Source organism: Peromyscus eremicus, chromosome 2, assembly GCF_949786415.1.
Source record: "Peromyscus eremicus chromosome 2, PerEre_H2_v1, whole genome shotgun sequence".
NCBI lineage: Eukaryota > Metazoa > Chordata > Mammalia > Rodentia > Cricetidae > Peromyscus > Peromyscus eremicus.
In genome coordinates, this window is record NC_081417.1 from 150,603,503 (window position 1) to 150,629,282 (window position 25,780).

Genomic DNA, 25,780 nt, shown 5'->3' on the forward strand with positions numbered 1-25,780 from the left:
AAAAAACAAAAAACAAACAAACAAACAAAAAAAACCAACAACAAATGTGTGCGCCGCCGCCACCACCACCGCCCGACCGACTGTTGACTTTTTAAAACACTGTTGATTTTGTATCAAGCAGTTGAGCATTGGGCAGCCTGAAGACTGGTTTTGATAGCTGGTGACAGTTCTTGACAGGAGTTTCCAGCCCTCCATGTGATTGAGTGCCCTGCCTTTGCTTACGGTTAATCCTCTGTGACCCTGTGTTTTATAGGACCAGGCCTTGCTGAGCAAAGCTGTGCAGTGTCTCAACACATCTAGCAAAGAAGGCAAGGACTTGGACCCTGAGGTGTTCCAGCGGCTAGTGATCACAGCTCGCTCTATTGCCATCATGCGTCCTAACAACCTTGTGCACTTTACGGAGTCAAAGCTGCCCCAGATGGAAACAGGTGAACTTGGCCTATGTGGCCGTGGTCCTGAAACCTGCTTAATGCACTTTCTTTGCCCTCTGTCATGCTCTTCTTGTTCTTGTTGGCTCTGATGACAGATAATCTGTTCCCTGTTTTTTAACTTTGTAGGGTCTCTGACGTTGCCCTATTTTAACTAACCTGACCATCCTTGAATTTGCTTAGTGTTCTGAACCTCAGCTAGTCTGTTGTGAAGTTACGCCAGGGTGAAGCTGAGCTTGGTTTCGCCCTGGTACCACAGCAGAAGTATGGCAGGAGTGGGGTTTTCCTACACTGGATCTCTCTGTAGAGGGTGCAGAAGGTTATGCTCTTTGGGTGAAGCTGAGCTTGGTTCCGCCCTAGTACTTGGAGGCAGTGTGCTGTGTGCTGTGGTGCTGGTCTGGCGGCTGTGTGTACTGTGTGTGCAGTGGCTTCTCAGTGCTTCTTCCATCCTCTCCTCACATTGGCTGGCTGTGGCTCAGTACCAAACCTGGTTTGCCATCATTAGAAAGAGCTTGTGATGCCCCTGCAGTCCCCCGTCACCTGCGTGTTCCTGTATGCCATTGCTTTCCTGTCTGTCCTTCTAAGGGTGCAACCCTGCAGTCAATGTAGAGGAGTCTCAGCCATCCCCTAGGTTTAGTCTGACAGTTGAAACAGGCATCTTTGACTCTGCTGTACAGATCCTGAATGCTCCCCTCTCTATCTAATTCTAACACACAATGTTTTCTGTGATGTTCCTTTCCCAGACTGTTTTTTTCCCAGATGTGCCTGCTGGAATCTAGGGATAGTTGGCATATTGATTGGGGCCCCACTTGAAACTCCCTCCGCAGGCAAGCTTCCTTGACCTGAGTTAACCTTAAAACAAATTAAATTCTGTCTTAGATTTACTATCGTTAATAATTTCCTTTCTCCTGCGTAGAAGGAGCGGATGAGGGGAAAGAGCCGCAGAAGCAGGTGGAAGGAGATGGCTGTAGTTTCATCACTCAGCTTGTGAACCACTTCTGGAAACTCCATGCTTCTAAGCCCAAGAATGCCTTCCTGGCCCCTGCCTGCCTGCCAGGTATCATGCTAGCAGGGCTCCTTGGACTTGAGACTAGTGAAGTAGGTGTAAGCCCTTCAACAGTGTGACCTTTTTCTCCAGAGCAGTGGCAGAGAGACGTGTGTGAGCTCAGTGCATTGCACCCATGGAAACTAGCAGTATGGTGGGCAGGTGTGCGTGTGTCGTCTATATCCTACCTTCGTGTGGGATTGCATAGTTCACATGGGGGCCGACGACGATGACAACTCTGTACTTGTTATTCAAAAACAATTTGAAAGATTTGAGATTAGCACATGCCTTAAATCCCAGCACAGGCAGAGGCGAGTTGATCTCTGTGAGTTCGAGGCCAGCCTGGTCTACAAAGTGAAGTTCCAGGATATCCAGAGCTGTTAAACAGAGAAATCCCGTTTTGAAAATAAATAAATTAATTAAAAAATAATAATAAGAAGAAAGACTTGGTTGAGAGCCAGTTCAGAGGTAGGAATGTAAGAGAACCTGCCATGGAAAGTGTTTTCATTTCCAAGCTGTTACTGCCTTGGTTCTCTTGTGTGTCACATTCCTGAAAGTTGGGGGAAGAGGGAGCACGCCACAGCCAAAGAGAAGAATAGATGCCCAGGGCCCATTGTTGTTTGAAGATCACTTGAGACCTACACCCTAAGAGGTCTGTCGGAGACCCACTTTGTCAACCCCTCAGGTTTTGGGGAATGTGGGGTGTTGTTACTTGCCCACACCGAGTTCCCTGCCTTGCCTGGAGCTGTCTCCAGTGATTCCGACTTCTCTGGGGCAGGCTCTGCGAGGGCTTTTGAGGACTCTTACAGCATGGGCCCTTAATAAAAGCAGCTCCATCACAGCTGACAGGCCACTCCAGTGCGGGTTGTTGGTCTGCTTTGCTGTGTGTCTGTCTGTTTTTGTCTTGCTGCCCTCTACGTGATGATGAGAATTTGTGCGTTTGTCTCAGGCTTTCAAGGTTGGAGTTGTTTTTGTCAACAGATTTTTATATGATCCTTTTCTTCCATTCAGGCCTCACTCATATTGAAGCTACTGTTAATGCACTGGTAGACATTATCCATGGCTACTGTACCTGTGAGCTGGACTGTATCAACACAGCATCCAAGATCTACATGCAGATGCTGCTGTGTCCTGTACGTATCAGCACAACCCTTGGTGCCTTTGGTCAGCCTGAGAGTGTGTGGAAAATAGCCTTAATTTGCTAACCTAATGAAATAAAATGGACCCAAACTGAGGGGAGGGGCTGGAGAGGCGGAGGGGCTCAGCTGTTAAGAGCACTGGTTGCTCTTCCAGAGGCCCTGGGTTCAATTCCCAGAAACCACATGGCAAGTAACAACTGCCTGTAACCCTTATTCCAGGGGATCTGACACTCTCTTCTGACCTTGGGCATTGTATGCGGGTGGTACACAGTCCTACAAGCAAGCGAAACACCCCCCCACACAAAATAAATAAACCTTTTTAAAAAATTGATGGGAGTTAGTAATTGCAAATACCAGTAGAAGCTGTAGAGAATGAGACTGGGAAGGGAGGGCATGGTCCTTCCTCAGTGCTTTCTTTCCTGCGCGTATTCTGACGCCTGCTGTGGAACTAATGCTGAGTAAGTATTGTTTAAATGAATGTGTGAATGGCTGTGTTATTGTGCCTGTTACAGAAGATAAGTATTAAAAAGTGCTGTTTATGTCATGGAGCAAAGAGGAACGTGAGGGCTTGATTATGTGATGAAAAGTCAAAGCTCATTTGTAGAGAGCCAAAGTGGCTTCAGGATCAAATGGTCTTGCAGACTATCCCCGGCAGCTAAAAGACAGAAAGGTGGTGAATGGTCTTACCATGCCAAGTCTGGAGAGGCTGGCCTGCTCCATCCTGCTGCATTTGGCCAGGAGGACGCAGGTGAGAGTAGACAGACTTCTGCCTTGTCTAAGTGGTTGACAAGAGAAGACGGTGGAGTCGCTGCTCATGTTGATGGAATACCTGAGCTTGACACCTGCCTTTCAAACCCTAGGACCCTGCTGTGAGCTTCTCCTGCAAACAAGCTCTAATTCGAGTCCTAAGGCCCAGGAACAAGCGGAGACATGTAACATTGCCCTCCTCCCCTCGAAGCAACACTCCAATGGGTAATGTGAAGTCTGAGTTTCGGTTGTACTCAGGGTGGGCCTGTGGACCCAGGAAGAAGGTGCAGCTTTGGGATAGGCTACTTATGTTGACCATGGGCTTTTAGGTTTTCTGTTCCTTTATTCTATACAGTAGGGTGGCATATAAAAATGTGTATAAATAGAATAAAATAAAGACAAGGCTATGGGAACATAAAGGTGCCATGGTAACATGTCCAGGACACAGCATCTGCAGTACCAGTTTCTGCATGGTTAGTAAAGGGAGATCTTGCATTTGGCTGAAGCATCCTAAAGCCATAAGAAAAACGTGTAAAGACAATTTAAAAATCACTGTTACACTGAGGCAGCGGGGGTGGGGTGAGGGTACAGACACTGAATTTGAGGCTAGCCTGGTCTATGTGGCAAGACCTTGTCTTCAAAATCAAAAAACCAAGGTCTTATATGTAATCGTTAATAATTAAAACAAAACAAAAAGCATTGCTATTGGACATGGTGGAGTGCCTGTGTTCTTGGCCTCAGGAGGATGAGAAAGCAGAAGGGTTAAATGCTCAAGGCTAGCCTGGGCTATCAAGTGAGATGAGAAGGCTCAGTAGGGAAAGGCCTCCTGAGCCTGACAACCTGAATTTGAGCTGATTTGTGGGACTCATGTGGTAGGAGGAGATAATTGACTCACTATAGTAGTCCTCTGTCTTCCACATGTGAGCTGTGATGTACCCCACAAAAATAAATAGGAAATGTAAAAAAGTAGTCACAATGACTAAACATTCAATATATTTTATTTTATTTTCTATTTAGAACAAAACTGTTTTTCAAAGCACAAACTCATTAAGGGTCCTATTTGTTGCTTACAAGCAGAGTCCTGAGTGAACTTATTATATATAATAATAATAGGTAGCAAATTTCACAGACTTCCTTCATGATGTATTTGCATGACCAAGTGCCATACTTGTGAAGAATAAAGAGAAGTAAGTTACAATAAATTTAGTAATAATGTGATATATTGCTGTTTTAACTAGGGGTTCGTATAAAAACTTAGGGAAGAGCTTTGCATTTTGTGGTACCATCTTTGAAATCCAGTGTCTGGCTCTCCCTGGCAGTTTATCTCAACTTGGACTAGCTGTGTCTCAGGTGCTCAGTAGGTACATGGAGCTTGTGCCTAATGTGGAACAACAACGGCTTCTTTTGCAGTGCTGGAAATTGAACTCGGCCTTGTGCGTGTTAGACAAGTGCTTTACCATTGAAGTATTCCCATCCCACAGTGCATATCTTGAGGAATGTATATGACTAACTTTCAGACACTCTTCTAGAATAACATTTATTGTGTGAGGGGCCTAGCGGATGACTCAGTTGGTAAAGTGCTTGCCTTGTAAGCAGGAGGACCCGAGTCCAGATCCCCAGCATTGGGGAAGTGGAGATGTGCATATGCCTGGGCTGACTGGCAGCCAGTCACCCTGAGTCAGTGAGTGCTGGGTTCAGTGGTCCCAGGGAGGCCTGATCTCTACTTGGCCTCCACATACATGCATGCACACATCCACAGTGTGGGAAGTTAGTATTTCTAAGAAAGGACTTGCTTTAGTACCCCAGCAAGTAGAACACAGATCTCCGTCCTTTTCTAGCAGTCTGAGATCTCACTGGGGCTTCCTCCTTGGTAGAAGGGTTTCTACAGCCTTTTGGCAGGACCTGCCACAATGCCTCGGTTTCCAGTCTATGGCTCCAGATTTCAGTTGTAGTTTTGTTTTTTCTCATAGTGATTGTATAGTTTGACTTTCACAGACCTGTTTGGAAAATGGAGTCTAGGCTGCAGGGACAGGGACACTGACACTCTTGAGTTCTTTTCCTGTCCTGTCAAAGCTTTGTCTTCTGAGAATGGAGCCTGGAGGGCCTGTGGGACTCAGTTTTTCTGTTTTTTGAAATCTTAAGTTTTTTATCCTTTTCTGGACTGTAAGAGTCTTTTCCTGTCAGGGGAGGGTTGGGCTGTTACTGCTGACCACCATCTTCCCCAGACCCTGCTAGTTGGAAGGAAGAAGAAAAGTAGGCATCCAGCGGAGCACCTACAAGTTTGCCCTCATAAGTGCAGGGTGCCAGCTGGAGCCTTCTTTAGGCTCTTTTGCTATGTGACTAATCATATTATATATCAAAGAATAAGTGCCTTTAGGTGACTGGGGTTTCTTTGACTCAGGAGACAAGGATGATGACGATGATGATGATGCAGATGAGAAAATGCAGTCATCAGGCATCCCCGATGGTGCTCACATCCGTCAGGAAAGCCAGGAACAGAGTGAGGTGGACCATGGAGATTTTGAGATGGTGGTGAGTCTGGCAGCAGGAGAGGGGAGGAGGAGCCTCCAGCTCCCCTCTGGTTCCCACTCAATAGCTTTACTGTGTGCTGTGGGACACTGATGGGAGTTTTTTCTCTGCAGTCTGAGTCGATGGTCCTGGAAACAGCTGAAAATGTCAACAATGGCAACCCCTCTCCCCTGGAGGCCCTGCTGGCAGGTGCTGAGGGCTTTCCTCCCATGCTGGACATCCCACCTGATGCAGATGACGAGACCATGGTTGAACTAGCCATTGCCCTGAGCCTGCAGCAGGACCAGCAAGGTAGAAGGCAATGCCAGGAACATAGCAACCTTGCACAGGAAAGAGGGCGTGGCAGTTACTGATACCCTGCTGACTTAGCTTGTCCTGGACTGGGAGAGAGGTTGATCTGGGTGAGAGCTGCTCAGAGGTACAGGTGGAGAGTGAGGGATGGCTCTGACAGTTCTAGGCTGGAAACCAGTCTCATAATTACTGCTGGTGTGATTTGTGAATGGGTGCCTCTTGAATCTGTAACTGAACTTGGTGGGTGGACAGCAGTGGCCAGAGGGGTCACGAACGTGCTGGTGTTTAGACTCCTGAGGACAGCAGATGGCCAAAAGCAGTGCTGTGGATGGGGCTGAGGGGATGCTGTGTTCACTCTCCACTTGTTTCCCAGGCAGCAGCAGCAGTGCCCTGGGCCTGCAGAGCCTGGGACTGTCGGGCCAGGCACCCAGCTCTTCCTCTCTGGACGCAGGAACCCTCTCTGACACCACAGCATCAGGTAACTGTCCACAGCAAGGAGCTTGGCTCAGGGCCCCGAGACCCTGCAGCCCTGTTCAGTGCTGTGAGAGTGTGACGGGCAGCTGCTTTGACAGGCCATCCTGGACTTCCTGTTTCTGCCTCAGCTTTAGCCATGTGCTGTGGAAGGCATAGTGCTGCCGCTTGGCATCAGCGCTTGTGGCCCCGCTTCCTCACACTTTGCATGCTGCCTGGCTTTGGCTGATACACAAGAAGAGGTTCAGGGAGTATCGTGTTGGCTTTACAGCGTTCTGCTAGAGTTCTAACATGTTAGACAGTATGGAAAGAGACAAGAAATAAAGCCAAACTTAGCTCTTAGCCTTCATTTGCAAATCAATTGAAGCCACAAGCAGCCAGCAGTGACTTGTGAGCATGGGAGAGAGGTTTTTGTCCAATTCGGTCTCTAGGAAACCTTCTCTTACGTTGTCTTTGTTTTGAGTCTCTTTCCTAGCCTGGTAAAATTCCAGATAGAGAGTTGGACCAAACTGTGGGTGGCAGCAGCACATGGGAGAGATCCTTTGAAAATCAGCCCAGCCATGAAGGGATGGGCACTTGTGCAGACTGCTGCATCCCTGCATTTGCTTATTTTCTTTTGGGAAGGTTAGCCTGCTTAGATTTAGGAAAACAAAAACAACAACAACAAAAACCAGAGTAGCTGCCCCTGCCTGCTGTCATGGCTTTTTGCTTCTCTGAGGTCTCTTTGGTTGCTTCAAGGTCATGGTCGTGGTGGTGGTGTGCTGGTCATGTCTGTCATGCTCTCTGGCTGTCTTGGCTTTCCTCCCCTGTGTATCTCATCCAGCATTTTCCTCCTGTCTCAGCTCAGCCCTGATCCTGGATGCTGTGGCTGTCTCTGGGGAATTTCCTTGCTTCATTATTAGCATCTGATGAGGATGATGAAGAGGTGTGCAATTTTCTAATGAGCTCTCCTCTGGGCCATTTGACTAAAAAAAAAAAAACCAAAAAAACAAAAGACAAAAATCAAACAGTTGACTTGAGCTCATGACAAGTGATTTCATAACAGCAGATGGATTGCTGAGCAAACCTCATTGAATTCTGTGCTCTGAATGGCAATGGCTAGTTTGGATCTCTCAGTAGGTGTCAGTAACACCTAGACAATGGTGACCGTGAAGCGTTTAGCTAGAAAACTCATTGTCCATGTCACAGAATCTTACTGAATCTGCACATGCTGTAACAGTGAAGGAAATGCCCAGTGCACTGGGCTTTCACTTCTGTCTGAGTGCTGTTGGCAGTACACCCTGTAGAGTGTCTGTCCCTTTGTCGAGTAATCGGCAAAGCAGCTCTTGCCCTTTTCTCTCTAACCTCAGGACACTCAGACTGCCTGTGTCCTGCAGTGTGCTGTGGTGCTCTGGCCCCACGGAGGGGTTGGTACCTGTAACAGCTCTCGTTACTCTCTCAGCTCCAGCCTCAGACGATGAGGGCAGCACCGCGGCGACGGACGGCTCCACCCTGCGGACCTCGCCTGCCGACCATGGCGGGAGTGTGGGCTCAGAGAGCGGGGGAAGTGCGGTGGACTCTGTGGCTGGCGAGCACAGTGGTAATGTGCCCTGGTGTGCCCCTGATCTCTTTGGGCTGGGGATGGCAGACAAGGTAGTAATCCCTGCCTTGTGATTTTTTTTGTGATTGCTTTCTGCAGAAAAAAGTTGTGGGGACTCACAGAGAGTCTGGTGGAGTTCATTTGACCTCAGCCATGGAATGTCAAGTGTTCTGTGACTGGAGCTCAAATTCAGTGGCTAATATGGGAGCATTTCACAGTGTCTTTCAGTTGTCTCTTAGTTCAAAAGAGCAGTGATACTTATGCTAAATGGCTATTAAAATGATTGTGGTATGACCTCGAAACCCATATTCCTATGTTTTTTTGCTACCTACCTCCTAAGGGAATTCACTGATAAGCAAGCCGTTCCCCCAATACACCCACTGTGAAGTTTGCACATGCTAGCAGTTTGTTAGCTGAGGCCAAGGACAGTTTTGCAGATCCCACAGGTGAAAACTGAAAGGATGCAGTGGGACCAGGACCACACCAGGGTTCTGCTGTCCACCGTGCAGCTAACTAACTAACTAACTAACTAACTAAGTAACTAACTAACTAATGTGTGCTTCTGAAATCATTTCCCTCCAGTGTCTGGCCGGAGCAGTGCGTACGGTGATACCACAGCTGAGGGGCACCCAGCTGGACCAGGGAGTGTCAGCTCAAGCACAGGTGCCATCAGCACCACCACTGGGCACCAGGAGGGAGACGGCTCTGAGGGAGAAGGTGAAGGGGAAGCTGAAGGAGATGTGCACACTAGCAACAGGTCAGGACCAGCCTGTCACTGCCACCCGGCCTGTCTGTCTGACCATTCAGAACTGGGAACGGAGTGGCGGGTGCTGAGTTGTGGGCTCCCAAGTATTAAAGGAAGCGAAAGCTGCAGTTTCCTTCCAGACTCTGCCGACTTGAGGGTGCTGTGGCTCCCACCATGCTTTGGAAGCTGGACTGTGCTGCTTTGGCTAATGTCTGGCTGGAGAGTTTTTGAGGGCCTGTGGAAGGCACCCAGCTGGGTGTGCTCTTTGTAATACTGTATTTTTTTTTCAGTGTAATTCAAAACCCATACAGCTGTTTAAGGGTGTGAATTTGTAGTAGTTTGTCTTTCTTATTGTACTTACGCCAAGCTATGGAGATGCCTGGTCATAAGAAGTTAACCCTTCATGTCTCTAGGCTTGGTTTGCTAGTGTTTGTTAAGGTCTGGAATTTTCCTTTAGAATGTCTTTGTCACGATGCTATTTTTGCCTCATAAAATGAGTCCGGACTTGCTTTGGTTTTCTTTTTTCTCTGGAAGAGTTTGTATAAGATTTATTTCTCTCACAGATTGTTTAGAAAAGTTCACCAGTAAAGGTTGGTCTGAGTCTAGATTTTCCTTGAGGGAAGTTTGTTTTTTGTTTTTTGTTTTTTGGTTTTTTTTAATACAAAATCATTTTTTGTGTGATAGAGAATTATTTGTTTCTTTTTTTGTTTGTTTGATTTTTTTTGTTTGTTTTGGTTTGTTTTTGTTTTTCGATACAGGTTTTCTCTTGTGTAGCCCTGGTTGTCCTAAAACTTGCTCTGTAGACCAGGCTGACCTCAAACCCATAGAGATCCGCCTGCCTCTGCCTTTCAAGTGCTGGGATTAAAGGTGTGTGCCACCGCCGCCGCCCTGCTATTTCTGTTTCTTTATGAATCAGTTTAGGCATTTTGCGTTTTATATACAATCTGTTCATTATGTTAAAGCTGTTGGTTGGGGGCATAAAATTGTTCACAATACTTTAAATAATAATAGGATAATAACTTCTATTATTATTATTATTATTTTGCTCTTGTAAGAAAGGATCTCACCAAGTACCCACAGCTGCTGACCTGGAACTCACTCAGAGCCCAGGCTGGTCTCCCACTCAGATTCTCCTGCTTCAGTCTCCTGAGTGCTGGGATGGATTACAGGGATGTGTCACTGTGCCCAGCCTTAGTTCTTAACATGCTAGGCTTATTCCTGAGTATCCAGCTCCTCATTGGCCCCAGTAGCGGAGGCAGGAGCTGTACTCAGCTGGGTCTTGATTGTGTGCCATTTGATGTTCCATGTACATCCTTGGCCTTTCAGGCTACACATGGTTCGTCTGATGCTCTTGGAGAGATTACTGCAGACACTACCCCAGTTACGAAACGTTGGAGGTGTCCGAGCTATTCCATACATGCAGGTATTGCTCAGTTCTCCTGGATCAACTGTGTTACAGTCAGGTTGTCCTGGGACAATGCACTTTTTCAGGCCTCAGAAGGCTGGTGTTACAGCCCACAAGGATGGTGTGCGGCCTGAGCTGCACGTTGCAGCCCTTCAGGTTATAGCTGTGGTTGGGGGATGCCTAAGGTCAGCCAGCTAGGTAATTTACAGAACTAGAACACAAGGCTTTTCCTGACACACAGTCTGTGTTGTCTCTCTGTCCTAAGTACTGGAGTACACACTGTTCTTTAATTCTCAGATCAGCACAATGTCCTGTATCACACCACTTAGATTGGCATGTTACTCATTATTTTTATAAAGTTTCTATAAAGTCTTTTCAGTGATGCCCCAAATGGCACAGGTCAAAATTTGATTTTTATAACCCTGAGCTCTTAAACTTGGGCAGACCTGGAATCTAGAACACCCCCTTGCATCTCAGGCTGGGCAGAGAAGTCAGCAAGGTCAGGATTGCTTCATGACACACATGTTCAGCCATTCTGCCTTAGGAAATTGGCTCTCTGTGTTCACTCTCTGTCTGCTAGGTCATTCTGATGCTCACAACAGATCTGGATGGAGAAGATGAGAAAGACAAGGGGGCCCTGGACAACCTGCTCTCCCAGCTCATTGCCGAGCTTGGCATGGACAAAAAGGTAAAAGTGGAAAGGTGTGTCGTGTGGAGAGCGGAGCCTTTCTCAGTTTCTTCCTTTCTAAGAGGAGCTTCCTCTGGGTTCTAGTTCTAGTTCTGGTTGCTAAGACAAAAGCAGCGTTAAGGGAGAAAGGACTTACTCAGTTTACTGTCGGGTTATAGTCCGTCATTCAGTAAAGTCAGGAACTCGGGAACCTGAAGTGGCTGGTCACATTACATCCAAAAGCAGGGGGCAGAGTGAATGGACACGTGCTATTGCTCAACTAGCTTCTGTGTATCTATTCTATGGTTTTTTTAGATAGATAGATGAATGGATGGATGGATGATAGATAGACAGACACACAGACGGACACACAGATAAACCTCCAGACAGGGTTTCTCTGCATAGCCCTGGCTTTCTGGAACTCTCTTCGTAGGCCAGGCAGGCCTCTAACTTAGAGATCCACCTGCCTCTGCTTCCCTGCTGTGAGATTAAAGGAGTGTACCACCACAGCCCAGCTGCTTTTTCTGTTCTTATACAGCCCTGAGCACAAATCCTAGGAGTAGTGTCTGACACCCACTTTCAGCCTAGGTTTTCCTGTATCCATTAAAGCAATCAAGACAGTCTCCCACAGACATTTGCACAGGACAGCTTGATCCCTAAATCTCAAATTAAGACTCTCTTCCCAGATTACTCAGGGTTGTGTCAGGTTGGCAGTTAAAGTAGCCATCACAAGAGGTGACTGCCCACTGTAGCCTCTAGTCCAGGGGACTCAAAACAGAGTGCAGTACCTACCTCAGCCAGGGAAAAGGAAAAGCATTAAGTTCAGTATTCGGATCTTCCCATGGCCTCTGAGTGCGGTGGCCTCTATTGCCCCAGGTGTGGGGGAATCTTGTTGAGCTTAGAGGAAGCATAGGCATCTTGGCTTCTGTGTCTGCCTGCAGGATGTCTCCAAGAAGAACGAGCGCAGTGCCTTGAATGAAGTCCATTTGGTCGTGATGAGACTCCTGAGTGTCTTCATGTCCCGCACCAAGTCCGGATCCAAGTCTTCCATCTGTGAGGTATTTGTGCTTTGAGTTTATGGGTTGGAGGCAAGGTAAGAGGATGGAGTGGTTAGTGCAGGGCTGAGGGCAGAGGTGACAGTCCTCTGCTAACCATTGTCACCTAGGGAACTAGGAGTCTGTCCCTCTTTAGGAGCAGAACTTCTCCCATTTTCAGAATCCCTTCCAAGCCCAGGTCTTTACCAACAATCCCTCCAATGGAGGGGTTAAAGGGCTTGGAGGTTCCACTATTGAAAAGCAAGGGCCTGTTCTGCAAAGCAGAGTAGCTAAGAGGATTCCTCAGTGTCTGTTGCTATAAGGTATGGTAATAGAGCAGAGAGAAAGCCAAGTGTGTGTGCTGAAAGGAGATTAGCACAAAGCGGAGACGGTGGAAATCGAGGCTGAACTGCATCCAATCTTAATGAGCTTATGAGCTGTGGGGTTTGCTGGGATTTTCAAGGCTCTCCTAATGGTCTTATGTACAGTAGCTTCGCTCCTTCCTGCTTCTTATGCATGTGCTCACTCACCCTATCTCCTTCGCGAGAGCCCCTGCTGGGAGGGAGAGGTTGCCAAGAAGGACCTGAGTGGAACTTTTTGTCTCCTTCAAATGAGCTGCTGATGGCTTTGCTTCAGGGGAAGGGGAAAGTCTGGATCTGGAGGGAAAGGCGGTCATGACTTCATGACTTCACCTCCCTGGCACAGAAGGAGGTCAGGTTGAGAATTAGCATTTGTTTTCTCTTAGATGTAGGTGTTGAAAGAGCTGGGGAGAGTGATTGAGCCAGCTGAGAAACTTGTAATGCAGTGGTGAATGCATGTCTATAAGGACTGATCCTAAGACTGCTGTGTAGTGAGTGTGTTGCCTGCCTGACTCTGGCTCAGTTTTCACAACACAGCCTTGCCTGCTCTGTGTTTTCTCCCTTTCAGTCATCTTCCCTCATCTCCAGTGCTACTGCTGCAGCCCTGCTGAGCTCAGGGGCCGTGGACTATTGTCTCCATGTGCTCAAGTCTCTGCTGGAATACTGGAAGAGCCAGCAGAATGATGAGGAGCCTGTGGCCACCAGCCAATTGCTGAAACCACACACGACGTCATCCCCGCCAGACATGAGCCCATTCTTTCTCCGCCAGTATGTGAAGGTGAGGCCTCTTCTCAGAGCTGTGTGCTCTGCCCTCTGTAAGTAAAACTGGGAATACCAGCAGTAGGAGCCACACAGGGAGCTGGGTTCTAATCTCAGAATGATTTAGCAGTTGGTCAGTCCTCCCAGCCGGTTCTGGGGAGATTTGGATTCCTGTCTGTAGTTGGAGTTTTCTCCAGTCCCATCAGGGCCACAGCCACTCAGACCCAAATAAACACATAGAGACATATTACTTTAAACTGTATGGCCGTGACAGGCTTCTTGCTATCTAGTTCTTATTATCTTAAATTAACCCATTTCTATTAATCTATAAGTTGCCACATGGCTCGTGGCTTACCTGTACTTTACATCTTGTTTCTCATGGCAGTGGCTGGCAGCATCTCCTGACTCAGCCCTGAACTTCCCAGAATTCTCCTCTCTCCTGTCCCGCCTATACTATACTTCCTGCTTGGCTACTGGCCAATCAGCGTTTTATTTATCAATCAATCAGAGCAGCACATTTACAGTATACAGAGTCGTATCCACAGCACCTGCCTCTTTTTGTAAGCCTGAGGAAGTGAGTGAAATAAATCACTTCATTTCATATAAAGCTTCTTGGGAAAACGTGAGAGTATAACATGAGACAAGGTGACAGCAACAGCAATGGGTCATGTCCCCATTTGTGTGTCACATACTCTACATACCTCATAAGAGGCTCGTGAACATGCTAGTTAGGATGGGCCTCTGGTTAGATGAGCCCAGGAAAAAGAAAATCTCACAGAATCTTACCTACCAGCCAGGAAGCATGGAGAAATTCTACTCTGCCTCAGCTTAGGCTACTGTACCTGAAGAATAAGGATGTCAATCTTTACCTGCCTCACAGGGTCGTGAGCACTTCCAGCTTAATATCTATAAAGGCCTTAGTGCCTGGCATCCACCAGTACATTATTAGCGGTAATGGTTGTTACACTTTACTCTCTTGGAGTCCAGTTAGTGGACCCAGGAGGATAGACCAGCTGCCTACTTTGAATAGGCAGGGATATGAAAGGCAAAAAATGTCAGTCTGACCATGTACTTTTCTGTCTCTGTGTCTTTTTAAGTAACTGATAGTTTTGTATAACTTATTTTTATTTATTAAATTTATTTTATGTGTATAGGTTTTTTTTGCCTGCATGTATGTCTGTATACCATATTCATGCCTGGTGTCCATGGGGGTCAGAAGAGAATATCAGATCACCTGGGACTGGAGTTACAGATGTTTGTGAATTGCCATGTAGGTGCTGGGAATTGAACATGGGCCCTCTGGAAGAGCAGCCAGTATTCTTAATCATTGACCAGCTGTCTCTCCAGGTCTATAATATCTTTGGGGGGGGGGAGAAAATTATTGGGGGCTGAAATTATTGCTGCTCTTGCAGGACGTAAATTCTGTTCCCATTCCCAGCACCCCAGGAGGCTGTTAATGGTCACCTGTAACCCCCAGTTCCCAGAGATCCAGTACCCTTTCCTTGGCCTCTGTAGGCACTAAATGTATGTGACATTTACACAGACACACAATTTTAAAAAATAAGTTTTTTGGTTGTTTTTTTTTCCCCCTCCTTAATTGGGGACTGGAGATATGGCTCACTGGATAAGAGTACTTGTTCTTGCAGAGGACCTGGGTTCAATTTCTACCATCCACATAGTGGCTTACAACCATCTATAATCCTATTCCAGGGGATGCAACAGGCATACATGTTTTGCACATATATGCATGCAGGCAAAACATTCATATACAAAATTAAAAAAAATCTAAATAAAAATAATACAATTGAAAAAAATGTGTATATGGGTGTGCACCCATACACCTGTGCATGTGCTTGCAGTAGGCCCCCCCCCCCCCCCCCCCGTGTGTGTGTGTGTCTGTCTGTCTGTCTGTCTGTCTGTCTGTCTTTCTCATGTATGAGTATGTCAGAGGACAACTTTTCAAAGTCAGTTTTCCTTCTATCATGTTGATCCAAGAGATCCATCCTGTACAAGTGCCAGAGCTTTTAAGGACCATATGCTCTGTGTCCGCTGTCATTCTCGTGTGAACTAAGGCTCCAGCTTTGAAAGATATCTTAATGATTAGTGATTAACCAGTCTTCTTCCTGCTTGTGATCATGGGAGACTGGCAAGCCCAGGTTCTAATGAAGATGTCCTTCTAAGGGTCATGCTGCTGACGTGTTTGAAGCCTATACCCAGCTGCTTACAGAAATGGTGCTGAGGCTTCCGTACCAAATCAAAAAGATCGCAGACACCAGCTCTCGAATTCCTCCTCCTGTCTTTGATCACTCCTGGTTCTACTTTCTCTCTGAGGTGAGTGAAGCCCTGAGCAGTGTCCTGTTCAAGAGAGAAGTTCCACGTTCCCCTTTGTAGGCTGGTTTCTTCCTACTCCTCACTCAGTGTCCTGCTCAGAGCCATTTCACTCACTTAGGTTGTGATCTTGACCCTTTGGAATGTGTTGTGTAGTGACCCTGGAGTACGTGTATCAAAAGTAGCCGTTGGCTCCTGTTTCTGTATCCATGTAATGTCCCTATAGGGCTAGTCAGGAAGACAGTGCACAGTGTTTCCCATCCCCTGTTGAGACAGTGAGGAGACTGGTGACTGATGAAATAGTTCACAGAGAAACAAGGAGATAGGAAGGGAGCACTGTGGCCCCACAGACACCCACAAGCAGCCCTAGCAGGAACAGGAAGCCCAGCATTTTGATCATGGCTCTCTGGGAGGGAATACTGTTCTCGGTGCCTTGGAGCTCTCAGGAGATGCACTGTAGACCTGGTATGAAGCAGAGCTGCTATGAGAGCCCACTAGCTTTTCCGTGAACAGCTGTGGCGGGGTCAGCCCATGCCTCCTGCCTTCAGCTTCCCTAGGGCTCTCCAGCTACAGACACTGAGAAGGAGGGCGCCTGATTCTAGCCAGGCCTCGCAGCAGAGTAGGATGGTTTGGAGCTGAGATGATAGTTTAATCAGTACAGTGACCCAAGATCAACTCTGAGAAGACACCTGAGTGCCACTCTGAGGTGCATGCTGTGCCTCCCTGCCTCTTCTCCAGCTCCTTACCTGAAAAGGAGAGTTGGATGTTTCACTCTGGGCTGTTATGGAGACCAGCTTCCTTCTAGATTCCTTAGTGTTTGAGGAGAAGAACATGAGTATTTGATTGTCCCCCCACCCCAGGTCAAATTTTTCCTTTCTGTGTTACTTCCTCTTAGTCCCTTTAAGGAATTCTTAAGTTCCTCAGATGCCAGTATGGCTGGGAGTTGACCCACTTGGCCATTGGTAGCCATGTGTCCTGAACCCACAGGTATAACCAATTAGCTCAAACATATACCAAAAAATGACATCTGTGCTGAGTATTTGCAGACTTTTCTTGCCAGCGTTCCCTGATAGCACAGTATAACCACTTAGAGAGCATTTACACCATGATAGGTGTTTGAGTAATCTAGAGATCATTTAATGCAGGAAAGGTGTGTGTAGGTTATCTGTTATCTGCAAATGCATACCATCTTAATAAGGGATCAGCACCCCAAAGCCTCAGTGGGAATTCACCCCACCCAGTTCCCTGTGGATGACTGTGGCTTGGCTTGTATTCTCTTAGATTTTTAGTAACAGTTTGTTTAAAGAAAAAAAAAGGGGGGGCGTGGGTGGTGGTGGAGTGGGGTGTTATATTCACATGTGGTGCTTACAGTCCCTGAATCATTCACTGTGTTGTTTATCCCTTAAGTACCTAATGATTCAGCAGACCCCTTTTGTGCGTCGCCAAGTCCGAAAACTTCTGCTCTTCATCTGTGGATCAAAGGAGAAGTACCGACAGCTCCGAGATCTGCACACTCTGGACTCCCATGTGCGTGGGATCAAGAAGCTTCTGGAAGAGCAGGGCATCTTCCTTCGGGCCAGTGTGGTTACAGCCAGTTCTGGTTCGGCTTTGCAGTATGACACACTCATCAGCCTGGTACGAGGGTTGGGATGATAGGGCCAGGGGTGGGCGTGTGATGAGGCTCAGCCAAGGAGGTAATAGCATGGGGCAGTGCAGGGTTTTTAACTATTTCAGAGAATGCTGTGTCTGGAGTCAAGTGCTAGGTAGATCACTCACATTGAGTAGTTGACTTTAGGGTCTGGAATTCCTTACCCAGACCGTCGGGTTCCTCGCCTGTGAAGTGGGCGCTTTGAGCATCTTATCAGCATCATTTGTTCAAATCATAGGGTCAGCCTGAGATTGGTACACCTCTGGGTTTTGTCCTTAAATACTAAAGTGGTGGGTTTAGTATAAATATGTTCTGCTGCCTAAAGAGAGACTGAACTTGAGAGAGTAAAAGGAGTGTTTTTATTTGAGCCTCTCATCTTTGGTGTTAAGGAGAGCCTAGCTTCCTCGTTCGGTGTCCTTGTTGTGATAGTGGGAATAGGGAAAGTGAGTTGAGCTGCTCAGGTGGCCTGCCTTTGCCTTTGTAACTAGCCTGAAGCTTCCCAGAAAACTGAAGGCTGGGGTTGGGAGGTGGGAAAGAGGGGATGTAGGAGTGGTGGATGGAAGCAGAACAGGGGCATTGCCTATAAGCTACAGGCGTGTGTGGGCCCTGCTCTTAGGTCTACCAGCCAACCCAAAGAACACTTGTCTCACATGGAAAACCAGGGTTACTTGGTGGTCCCAGGCCAGAACCAGCACACAGAGTGGCTGGTGTTATTTCATGGCCTGATGGCATCACTCACCCGTGATTGGCCCTTGTTTCAGATGGAGCATCTGAAGGCCTGTGCAGAGATTGCTGCCCAGCGAACCATCAACTGGCAGAAGTTTTGCATCAAAGATGACTGTAAGCCATCCTCCTGGGTTGCCACTGTTCATGTCTGTGGAGAACACTGTATTAAGCTGTGAGCTGGGCTGGAGATACAACTGTTAACAGAACACAAGCTAGAACTTCAGTGATGAGGGTTGCTTGTCTGAAGTTAGGCCGCTGCAGGAGCACAGAGCAGGAGTGGCTGACTTCCAGGCCATAGCAGTAAAGTCTCAGAGAACAGAGGAGTGTCGAACTTGTTTACTGGAGGCAGTGGTGGCTGGATCCCCTCTGTAGTCACCCAATCCCTTTGCGATCCCTCCACTGCTCCTGGTAGCATCCGGCAGAGAGAACTGGGGGAGAAAGCCTGTCCCTTCTATAGTCGCCCTCTTGCTCGTGTGTAAGTAGTTCAGTCATTCCAGAGCTGACTCCATCTTTCTCCTCACAGCTGTCCTGTACTTCCTCCTGCAAGTGAGTTTCCTGGTGGACGAGGGGGTGTCCCCCGTGCTGCTGCAGCTGCTCTCCTGTGCCCTGTGTGGCAGCAAAGTCCTCGCAGCCCTGGCGGCCTCCACGGGGTCCTCCAGTGTGGCTTCCTCCTCAACCCCTGCTGCAGCCAGTTCTGGACAAGCCACAACTCAGTCCAAATCTTCCACCAAAAAGAGCAAGAAAGAAGAAAAGGAAAAAGAGAAAGAAGGTAAGAGTCACTGTGGTCCTGGGATGGGTGATGTGCTAACCACCTCAGAGTACATTGTTTGCTTGCAGATTCTGAATGATTTGGACCCTGGTTTGTCAAAAGCTCTCTAGTGTCTCCTCCTGCTCCCATGTTTTGTCATGGTGAAAGGGTCACCTTGACTGTGACTCTCTGTGCCAAGTGATAGAGACAGGAAAGGACAGGGCGCACTGACCGTTGTTAGTACTAAAACTGTATGATGCCCAGCACGTGCTGAGCGCCTTCTCTGTTGGCCAGCCCTCCCCTTTGGCTTCTCCACTTTTCATGGTCCTCAAAGACCCGAGATAGGTGATCAGCAAGGGAAAGAAACAGTGAATTACCTTGTCATCTCTGAGTGAGTACGAAGCACTTCTTACTGTGGAGACTCTACCAGACTTCCTCAGGGCCATTCCTCCGCTGTAGCTGTTGGCTCAGTGCCATGCTTGCTATCCTATACATGGGGTGCGAAGCGGGGTGGCTATGTATCCTGTATATGTCCTCAAAATAACTTCAAGTCGTTTGGCAAATTCCAACCATTTAGCAGACACTTTTAGAACAGATAAGATTTCCTTCCTTTCCACCTAGTCGAAAGACTCTGGGCCCTTGGGTGAGTTGGTCCTGCTCTGGTGTTGCAGGGGAGAGCTCAGGCAGCCAGGAGGACCAGCTGTGCACAGCTTTGGTGAACCAGCTGAACAGATTTGCAGACAAGGAGACTCTGATCCAGTTTCTGCGCTGTTTCCTGTTGGAGTCCAACTCTTCCTCAGTGCGCTGGCAGGCCCACTGCCTGACCCTGCACATCTACAGGTGGGCCAGGGATGCCTCGGAGCTGGGCCTGCGGTAGCTCTGAGTTCAGGTGCATGCTCATGGCCACTGGGTCAGTATCTGTGCCAGTCTCACGCCCTGGAGGTCTCTTGGTTGAGCTGTTTGCTTCGTAGCTGATCAGTCCTTGGCGGGAGACAGTTTCCATCCAGAGGGCTGTGGTCAGGAGCTCCTAAAATGACAGTTGGCTAAAGAAATCTCGGCTTGTGCTCTGGAATGAGATTGGATGAAGCTGGTAAATTGATGGTGCCGTAGCTGCTGGGATTGTCAGGAGCCACAAGACGCTGGCAGCCTGAGCCATGACTGTAAATGGGAAGAGACACAGTGCAGACACAGTGCCTAGGCCTTGGTGGTAAGGGAGAGGCCTCATTCATGGCTGCCTGCTAACCAGAGCTGCTGTTTACCTACAGAAACTCCAACAAGGCTCAGCAGGAGCTCTTGCTAGATCTCATGTGGTCTATCTGGCCGGAACTCCCAGCATACGGTCGGAAGGCTGCCCAGTTTGTGGACCTACTGGGCTATTTTTCCCTGAAAACTGCACAGACAGAGAAGAAGGTAAAAGAGAAGTCCCCATCCCCCATGGACTCTTTTTTTCTCTTGAGTGCAGAATAATATTATGGCCATCTAGAGAGAGTGTCCACATGTGAAGTCTTTTTAGAATCTATCTAGTGTTACGTCTGTTACTGTTGAATATAATCTACCCTTCTCCATCTAAATGCCGTGGAGATGGCGCGTGCAGCAGTGGCTGGCTGAGAAGAGAAGTAGGTCACATTGGGGGGGGGGGGGAGGCAGCTGGTTCAGCTTGGGAAAGAAGAGCTGGGAGGCCTGCTTGGGAGCCAGGAATGCCGCTGCAACTACATAACTACTTGCTGACTTCTCCGTAAGAGTGAGATAATCTTTCTCCAGTTGGCAAAGACTGTCTAGTGCCAAAGGACTATGGATACTTGTGAAGAAGGTAGAATCTGTTAACGGATTGGGAGTTAGGACCAGCAGCCAGAATTACAAAAGCAAGTCTTTCCCCAATAGGATTTAGATTTTAAAATGTCTTTAAATAATTTTCTTGATTGATGTGTGAGGATGGGGCAGTGCATGCAATGGTGTACACAGGGGACAGCCTGCTGGAGTCAGTTCTCTCTGTCATGTGGGTCCTGAGGTTCAAACTCAGATCATGAGGTTTGGTGGCAACAGTTCTACCCCAGAGACATCTCACAAGCTCAGGACTCAGGGTTTTAACCAGTCTATTTCTTTCCTGAATTCTGTTTCAGTTGAAGGAGTATTCACAGAAGGCCGTGGAGATTCTGAGGACTCAAAACCACATTCTCACCAACCATCCCAACTCAAACATTTACAAGTGAGCTCTGTTCGCTTCCTGCCATTTGAAGAACAGTCACAGTTTAGTCCGTGTTTGCTAATGGGAAGTGCTAGTGTGTGAACTGAGTGCCCCTTAGGTGTGGTCCCCCCAGCTACTTGACCTCTCTTCTGTGGAGCCCAGGCCTTTGGGCTCTGGAAGGCACACAGATGTAATTGCCAAATTCCCTTTGCTGAGCAGTATAGCAGAAGGGCTGATTTCAAGAACTCCACCTAACCATATAAAACAAGTGTACAGAAATGCCTTCCTTTTTTATTAAAAGAAGCACCCACCTCTGTGAATGTGTGCCTGTGATGTTTGCATGCCATGACACACATGTGGAGGTCAGAGGTCAGCCCTGTGGAGTCAATTCTCTCCCTTCCCTTCCCCTTCCCAAGGATGGAACTCAGATTGCCAGGCTTGCTCAGCCAGCCCCTTTCTCCTCTGACCCATATTGTCAGCCTCAGAGAAGCTTTTAAAAGAAGAGGACATTGCTTAAGTTTATGGTTTCTTATTATGTTGGTTTAGTAATGACTGTTTTTAAATGTGTATTTGTGTATGATATGTGTCTGTGTTCTCGTGTGTGGGCACATGCGTACAGCATATAGAGTCCCAATGCTCTAAGTTGCTTCCCGTCTTATTTGAGGCAGGGCCTCTCAGTTGAGCCCAGAGCTTGCTGATGTGGGTAGTCTGGCCAGTTTGCTCTAGATCCCTGTCCCTGCTCTCCAAGTGCTGGAATTATAGATAAGCTGCCATACACACACGGCATTTATGTGGAATCTGGGGATCTGAACCCCAGTCCTCATGCTTACATGTCAAGTACCATGTCCACTGAACCATCTCCCTGGCTTCTTAAGTAGTGAGTTTTAGAAAACAACCTCGTTAAGTATTATTTACCAACACAAGCATTTTAAACATAATTTAGGAATTTTTAAATAGTTAATTTAGTCATGACTCCTTGGAGTGAGATTTTAATTCCTTCCTGGATTCAGACATCAGCTTAGAAGTAGGAAACACCCAGGGTCGGTTAGTTGGCCTTTCTTCCTGTGCCTATGAAGCCCTTCTGAGCTGGAGTCCCTTTCTTTCTGCTCACGGGGGATGTGAGTATCGGGAATGGGAGGTGGCTTTGGCTTGGTCCTGGACGGACGCTCTGCTGATGCTGAAACTGGTTTCTTCCTAGCACCTTGTCTGGGTTAGTGGAGTTTGACGGCTATTACCTGGAGAGTGACCCCTGCCTGGTGTGTAATAATCCCGAGGTGCCGTTTTGTGTAAGTAGTACTTAGAGCCAGACAGTCTTGAGGTTTTCTAGCTCTGTGGCTCCTGTTTCCAAAGATTGGTTATTAATATGTAGGGGCTCCTCTCAGGTTGCTGCCTGGCACTGTGGATTCTTGCCTGCCACACTTGCTACCTTGAGTAGAAACTTCATCTGTGGGTGGAGAATGGGGTTATGTTGATCAACATTAAAGAAGGTAGATGGTCTAATGCTCATCGTGTTGTGTTTCGTGTACTCTTGTATTTAGTATATCAAGCTGTCTTCCATTAAAGTGGACACACGGTACACCACCACCCAGCAAGTTGTAAAGCTCATTGGAAGTCACACCATCAGCAAGGTGACAGTGAAAATTGGGGACCTGAAGCGGACCAAGATGGTGCGGACTATCAACCTGTACTACAACAACCGAACTGTGCAGGCCATCGTGGAGTTGAAAAACAAGTATGGGCTTTGCGGGGATTGCCAGGTGCAACTGTGTCCTGCAGGGGCAGGGCAGACATGCCCAGAGGCTCTGCAGCCTCTCAGCCACAACAGTGTTGGCAGAGGCACAGCAGTGAAGCAGCAGTTTCTGAGGCTGTTGACAGAATGAATTTTAAAGGCATTCAGTAGCTCCCCAGGGAGCAGTGAAAGTTCCTCACAACCTACCCAGGGTGGGGGCATTGAAAAGGGGCTCCAAGTCCTCTTGCCTTATGGAAAACCTTGAGCATTGGAAAGTAGTTGGCATTTTTGGGCAAAGCAGCCATGCATCTGCTCACAGAGCAGGTAGTATTCTTCTGAGTCTTCTCCACTGCATGTTCTTCCATTTCTGCATGTGCCTGTCCCCCCTGTATGTAAGCCAGCATCTGGGGTAGGCATGTCACAGGCTTGCGGCACTAGCTGCATTGTGTTGTCCAAGTCTGGGGTGTTACAGCTGAGCAGAGGTAGATGTGACTGGTCTGTCAAGGCTCAAGCACTGCTGTACACATAAAAGGAGAGGGCAGCTCACAGTAACCAGTGACTCAGGTTGCAAATCTGCTCTTCTCGGAGAAGTCGTTGGCCTTGAAAGGGCTGCTGCCTATCAGGGTAGGCTCTCTCTCCCCCAGAGAGTAAGCACAGCCACTGGTAATGGTTTCAGGGCTGCCATTTGATGCTGGATAGCCAATCAGCGTGCTCTTCCCCGGGGAAGACTATTTCTTCTGCTCTCAGCATTCCTTAGCTGCCTGTAGTTCTACAGTTGAGGCCTTGTGAGCGTTCTTCCATCCATATTAGCATACCGTCTATTCAGGTAGTGTTTAGGCAGCCATGTTAGTGAAACTATGAGTGTAGCTTCTCTGGTGTGTCTAAGACAGCACACTTCCTGTTGCTAGGGCTCTTAGGATCCTTCTGCAGTGATCTGTGAGCCTTAGGTGCAGGGCTTATATTGTAGATGGATCAGTTGGGACTGGGCTCCACAACTCTGCATTTGGATCTGTTGTGGTTTTCTATATTGGTCTCTGTCTATTGCAAGGAGAAAGTTTCCTTGATGGTGGCATGAGGACTGCACTTAACCGACTACCCTGGAGAGGGGTCCACTTTATACTTTTTTCAGAGGAAACCATGCAGGAGAATTTTTTTCTCTTTGAATAGCCACCTAATTGCCTTAGGGAAATCGGCAGGGTGGGCTTTCTCAAACCGTCAGTCTTCATCATTGAGGGTCAAGTATAGACTCTTCAGCCTTCTGCTCCATAGCTTTTGTCATCTCTCCTAGGCCAGCTCGCTGGCACAAAGCCAAGAAAGTTCAGCTGACACCTGGACAGACAGAAGTCAAGATTGACCTGCCCCTGCCCATTGTGGCCTCTAACCTGATGATCGAGTTTGCAGACTTCTACGAGAACTACCAGGCCTCCACAGAGACCCTTCAGTGTCCTCGCTGCAGTGCCTCCGTTCCCGCCAACCCAGGCGTCTGTGGCAATTGTGGGGAGAATGTATACCAGTGTCACAAGTGCAGGTAACTTGTCCTGCACACCCAGGGCAAGCATGTGTTCACTTTTTCTCACCCCAAACCTCTGCTCCCACTGACCTGAGCACTTTGGTTCTTCAGGTCCATCAACTATGATGAAAAGGATCCCTTCCTCTGCAATGCTTGTGGCTTCTGTAAATACGCCCGCTTTGACTTCATGCTTTACGCCAAGCCTTGCTGCGCTGTGGATCCCATCGAGAACGAAGAAGATCGAAAGAAGGTAGGGCTGCATCAGGCCGAGGCACAGGCCATGGCTTGCCTCTGAACTTTGGGGAGAACTGGTGTAGTGAACTGAGCCTTCAGCTCACAGTTTACAAGCCTCAGAGAAAAGGAGCAAAAATGGGACTAGCTTTTGGGTAGAGCCCATAGTAGCAGAAGGCACACTGGCCTCAAGCATAGCAATGGAGACGTGTTGTTGGTGCAGAATGAGCATCTCAAGGAAGCAGGTCAGTTCAGATTCTGAAGGACAGAAGGAGCCAAGTGACAATAGTCAACATCAGCTGGGTCTGGTAGTAAAGGGCGTTGGAGGGGGGGGTGCCTGTTCAAAGTGACAGTGGGACATTTGTCTTTGGGGTCAGAAGGACAAAAATTCTCACAGCAGTTGTGCTATTTTGTGTGTGTGACCTGCCATGCTGAGTCACTTTTCGGCACTGAATTGTTTGAATCCAGTCCATGTACATTGCACACTGCTATTAAGAATAATGTGTTACCTCCTAGGGTTGTCGTGAAGGACAGATTTTGTGGAGCCATGTGTCTGGTCCGTGTAGAGGACATGTTTCAGTGGGTGGCTAGCAGTTAGGGCCACTGAGGGAGAATGAAGCCGAAAAGTCTTCCCTCAAGTACCTGTCTCTTTGGTCTAGGCTGTTTCCAACATCAACACACTTCTGGACAAAGCTGACCGTGTTTACCATCAGCTCATGGGACATCGGCCACAGCTGGAGAACCTGCTCTGCAAAGTGAACGAAGCAGCTCCAGAAAAGCCACAGGTAGTCCCAGACCGGAGGGCATTTGGGTCAGGAGTGGAAGGCTGCCCTTGGTGAGGTCATCCCTAGGGCAGAAGTCTTACACTTGACCTCTTGGGATTGCAGGAAGACTCCGGAACGGCAGGGGGCATCAGCTCCACTTCAGCCAGTGTGAATCGCTATATCCTGCAGCTGGCTCAGGAGTACTGTGGAGACTGCAAGAATTCATTTGATGAGCTCTCCAAAATCATCCAGGTAAGGAATGGGAGTCGCTTGCAGGGGGCTTTATGCTTCCAGAGCAGCCCGTACCCTAGCAAGGCTCCCATCTTTAGTGTTGCCCTTGTCCAGGCCACGCTGGCTCAGCAGATGCACCAGTGATTCCACCCTCTCTAGGGTGATGGCCACTTGTCAGAGAGAGCTGTTTGCATTCAGAATTGGCATAATGGCAGTGGGACATTAGTAGACAACACATCTTTATTTAGTAGAGGGGTTCCTGTTTTTAAAAGTGAGTGTTGAGATTCTGTGCCCTTTTGGACGCCATGTTCGCAGGCTGGGAGGGTCAGGGCTCTCCAGCTGCAGTTAGCCAAGGTGGGCCGTGTTTTCCTTTAGTGTTCCCACATAATTTCCATGGGTAGGATGTTGGCCATCAGCAGTGGAGCCTCATCCCAGAAGAGCAGCCAGTTGCTCTGTCTCCCTAAGTTGCTGATGACCTTTGC

At 48.0% G+C, this 25,780-nt stretch overlaps 1 protein-coding gene across 7 annotated transcripts in view; it reads left to right on the forward strand.

Moving 5' to 3' along the window:
- Ubr4 (ubiquitin protein ligase E3 component n-recognin 4) overlaps positions 1–25,780 on the forward strand; it is a 121,876-nt gene that overhangs the window by 59,378 nt on the left and 36,718 nt on the right. For 5 of the 7 annotated variants that reach the window (XM_059255297.1, XM_059255302.1, XM_059255301.1 and 2 more), the window contains 26 exons: positions 254–428; positions 1,345–1,485; positions 2,485–2,606; positions 3,473–3,584; positions 5,761–5,891; positions 6,002–6,179; positions 6,553–6,657; positions 8,092–8,229; positions 8,812–8,986; positions 10,301–10,397; positions 10,960–11,067; positions 11,988–12,104; positions 13,008–13,217; positions 15,380–15,529; positions 16,934–17,161; positions 17,936–18,014; positions 18,424–18,669; positions 19,320–19,482; positions 19,908–20,058; positions 20,769–20,854; positions 22,032–22,119; positions 22,372–22,565; positions 23,851–24,090; positions 24,184–24,322; positions 24,963–25,088; positions 25,191–25,319. In XM_059255297.1, coding sequence (XP_059111280.1) covers positions 254–428; positions 1,345–1,485; positions 2,485–2,606; positions 3,473–3,584; positions 5,761–5,891; positions 6,002–6,179; positions 6,553–6,657; positions 8,092–8,229; positions 8,812–8,986; positions 10,301–10,397; positions 10,960–11,067; positions 11,988–12,104; positions 13,008–13,217; positions 15,380–15,529; positions 16,934–17,161; positions 17,936–18,014; positions 18,424–18,669; positions 19,320–19,482; positions 19,908–20,058; positions 20,769–20,854; positions 22,032–22,119; positions 22,372–22,565; positions 23,851–24,090; positions 24,184–24,322; positions 24,963–25,088; positions 25,191–25,319 — 3,828 coding nt within the window. The remainder of the gene's footprint in view (positions 1–253; positions 429–1,344; positions 1,486–2,484; positions 2,607–3,472; positions 3,585–5,760; positions 5,892–6,001; positions 6,180–6,552; positions 6,658–8,091; positions 8,230–8,811; positions 8,987–10,300; positions 10,398–10,959; positions 11,068–11,987; positions 12,105–13,007; positions 13,218–15,379; positions 15,530–16,933; positions 17,162–17,935; positions 18,015–18,423; positions 18,670–19,319; positions 19,483–19,907; positions 20,059–20,768; positions 20,855–22,031; positions 22,120–22,371; positions 22,566–23,850; positions 24,091–24,183; positions 24,323–24,962; positions 25,089–25,190; positions 25,320–25,780) is intronic. The other 2 variants (XM_059255299.1, XM_059255303.1) reach the window with 2 other exon arrangements.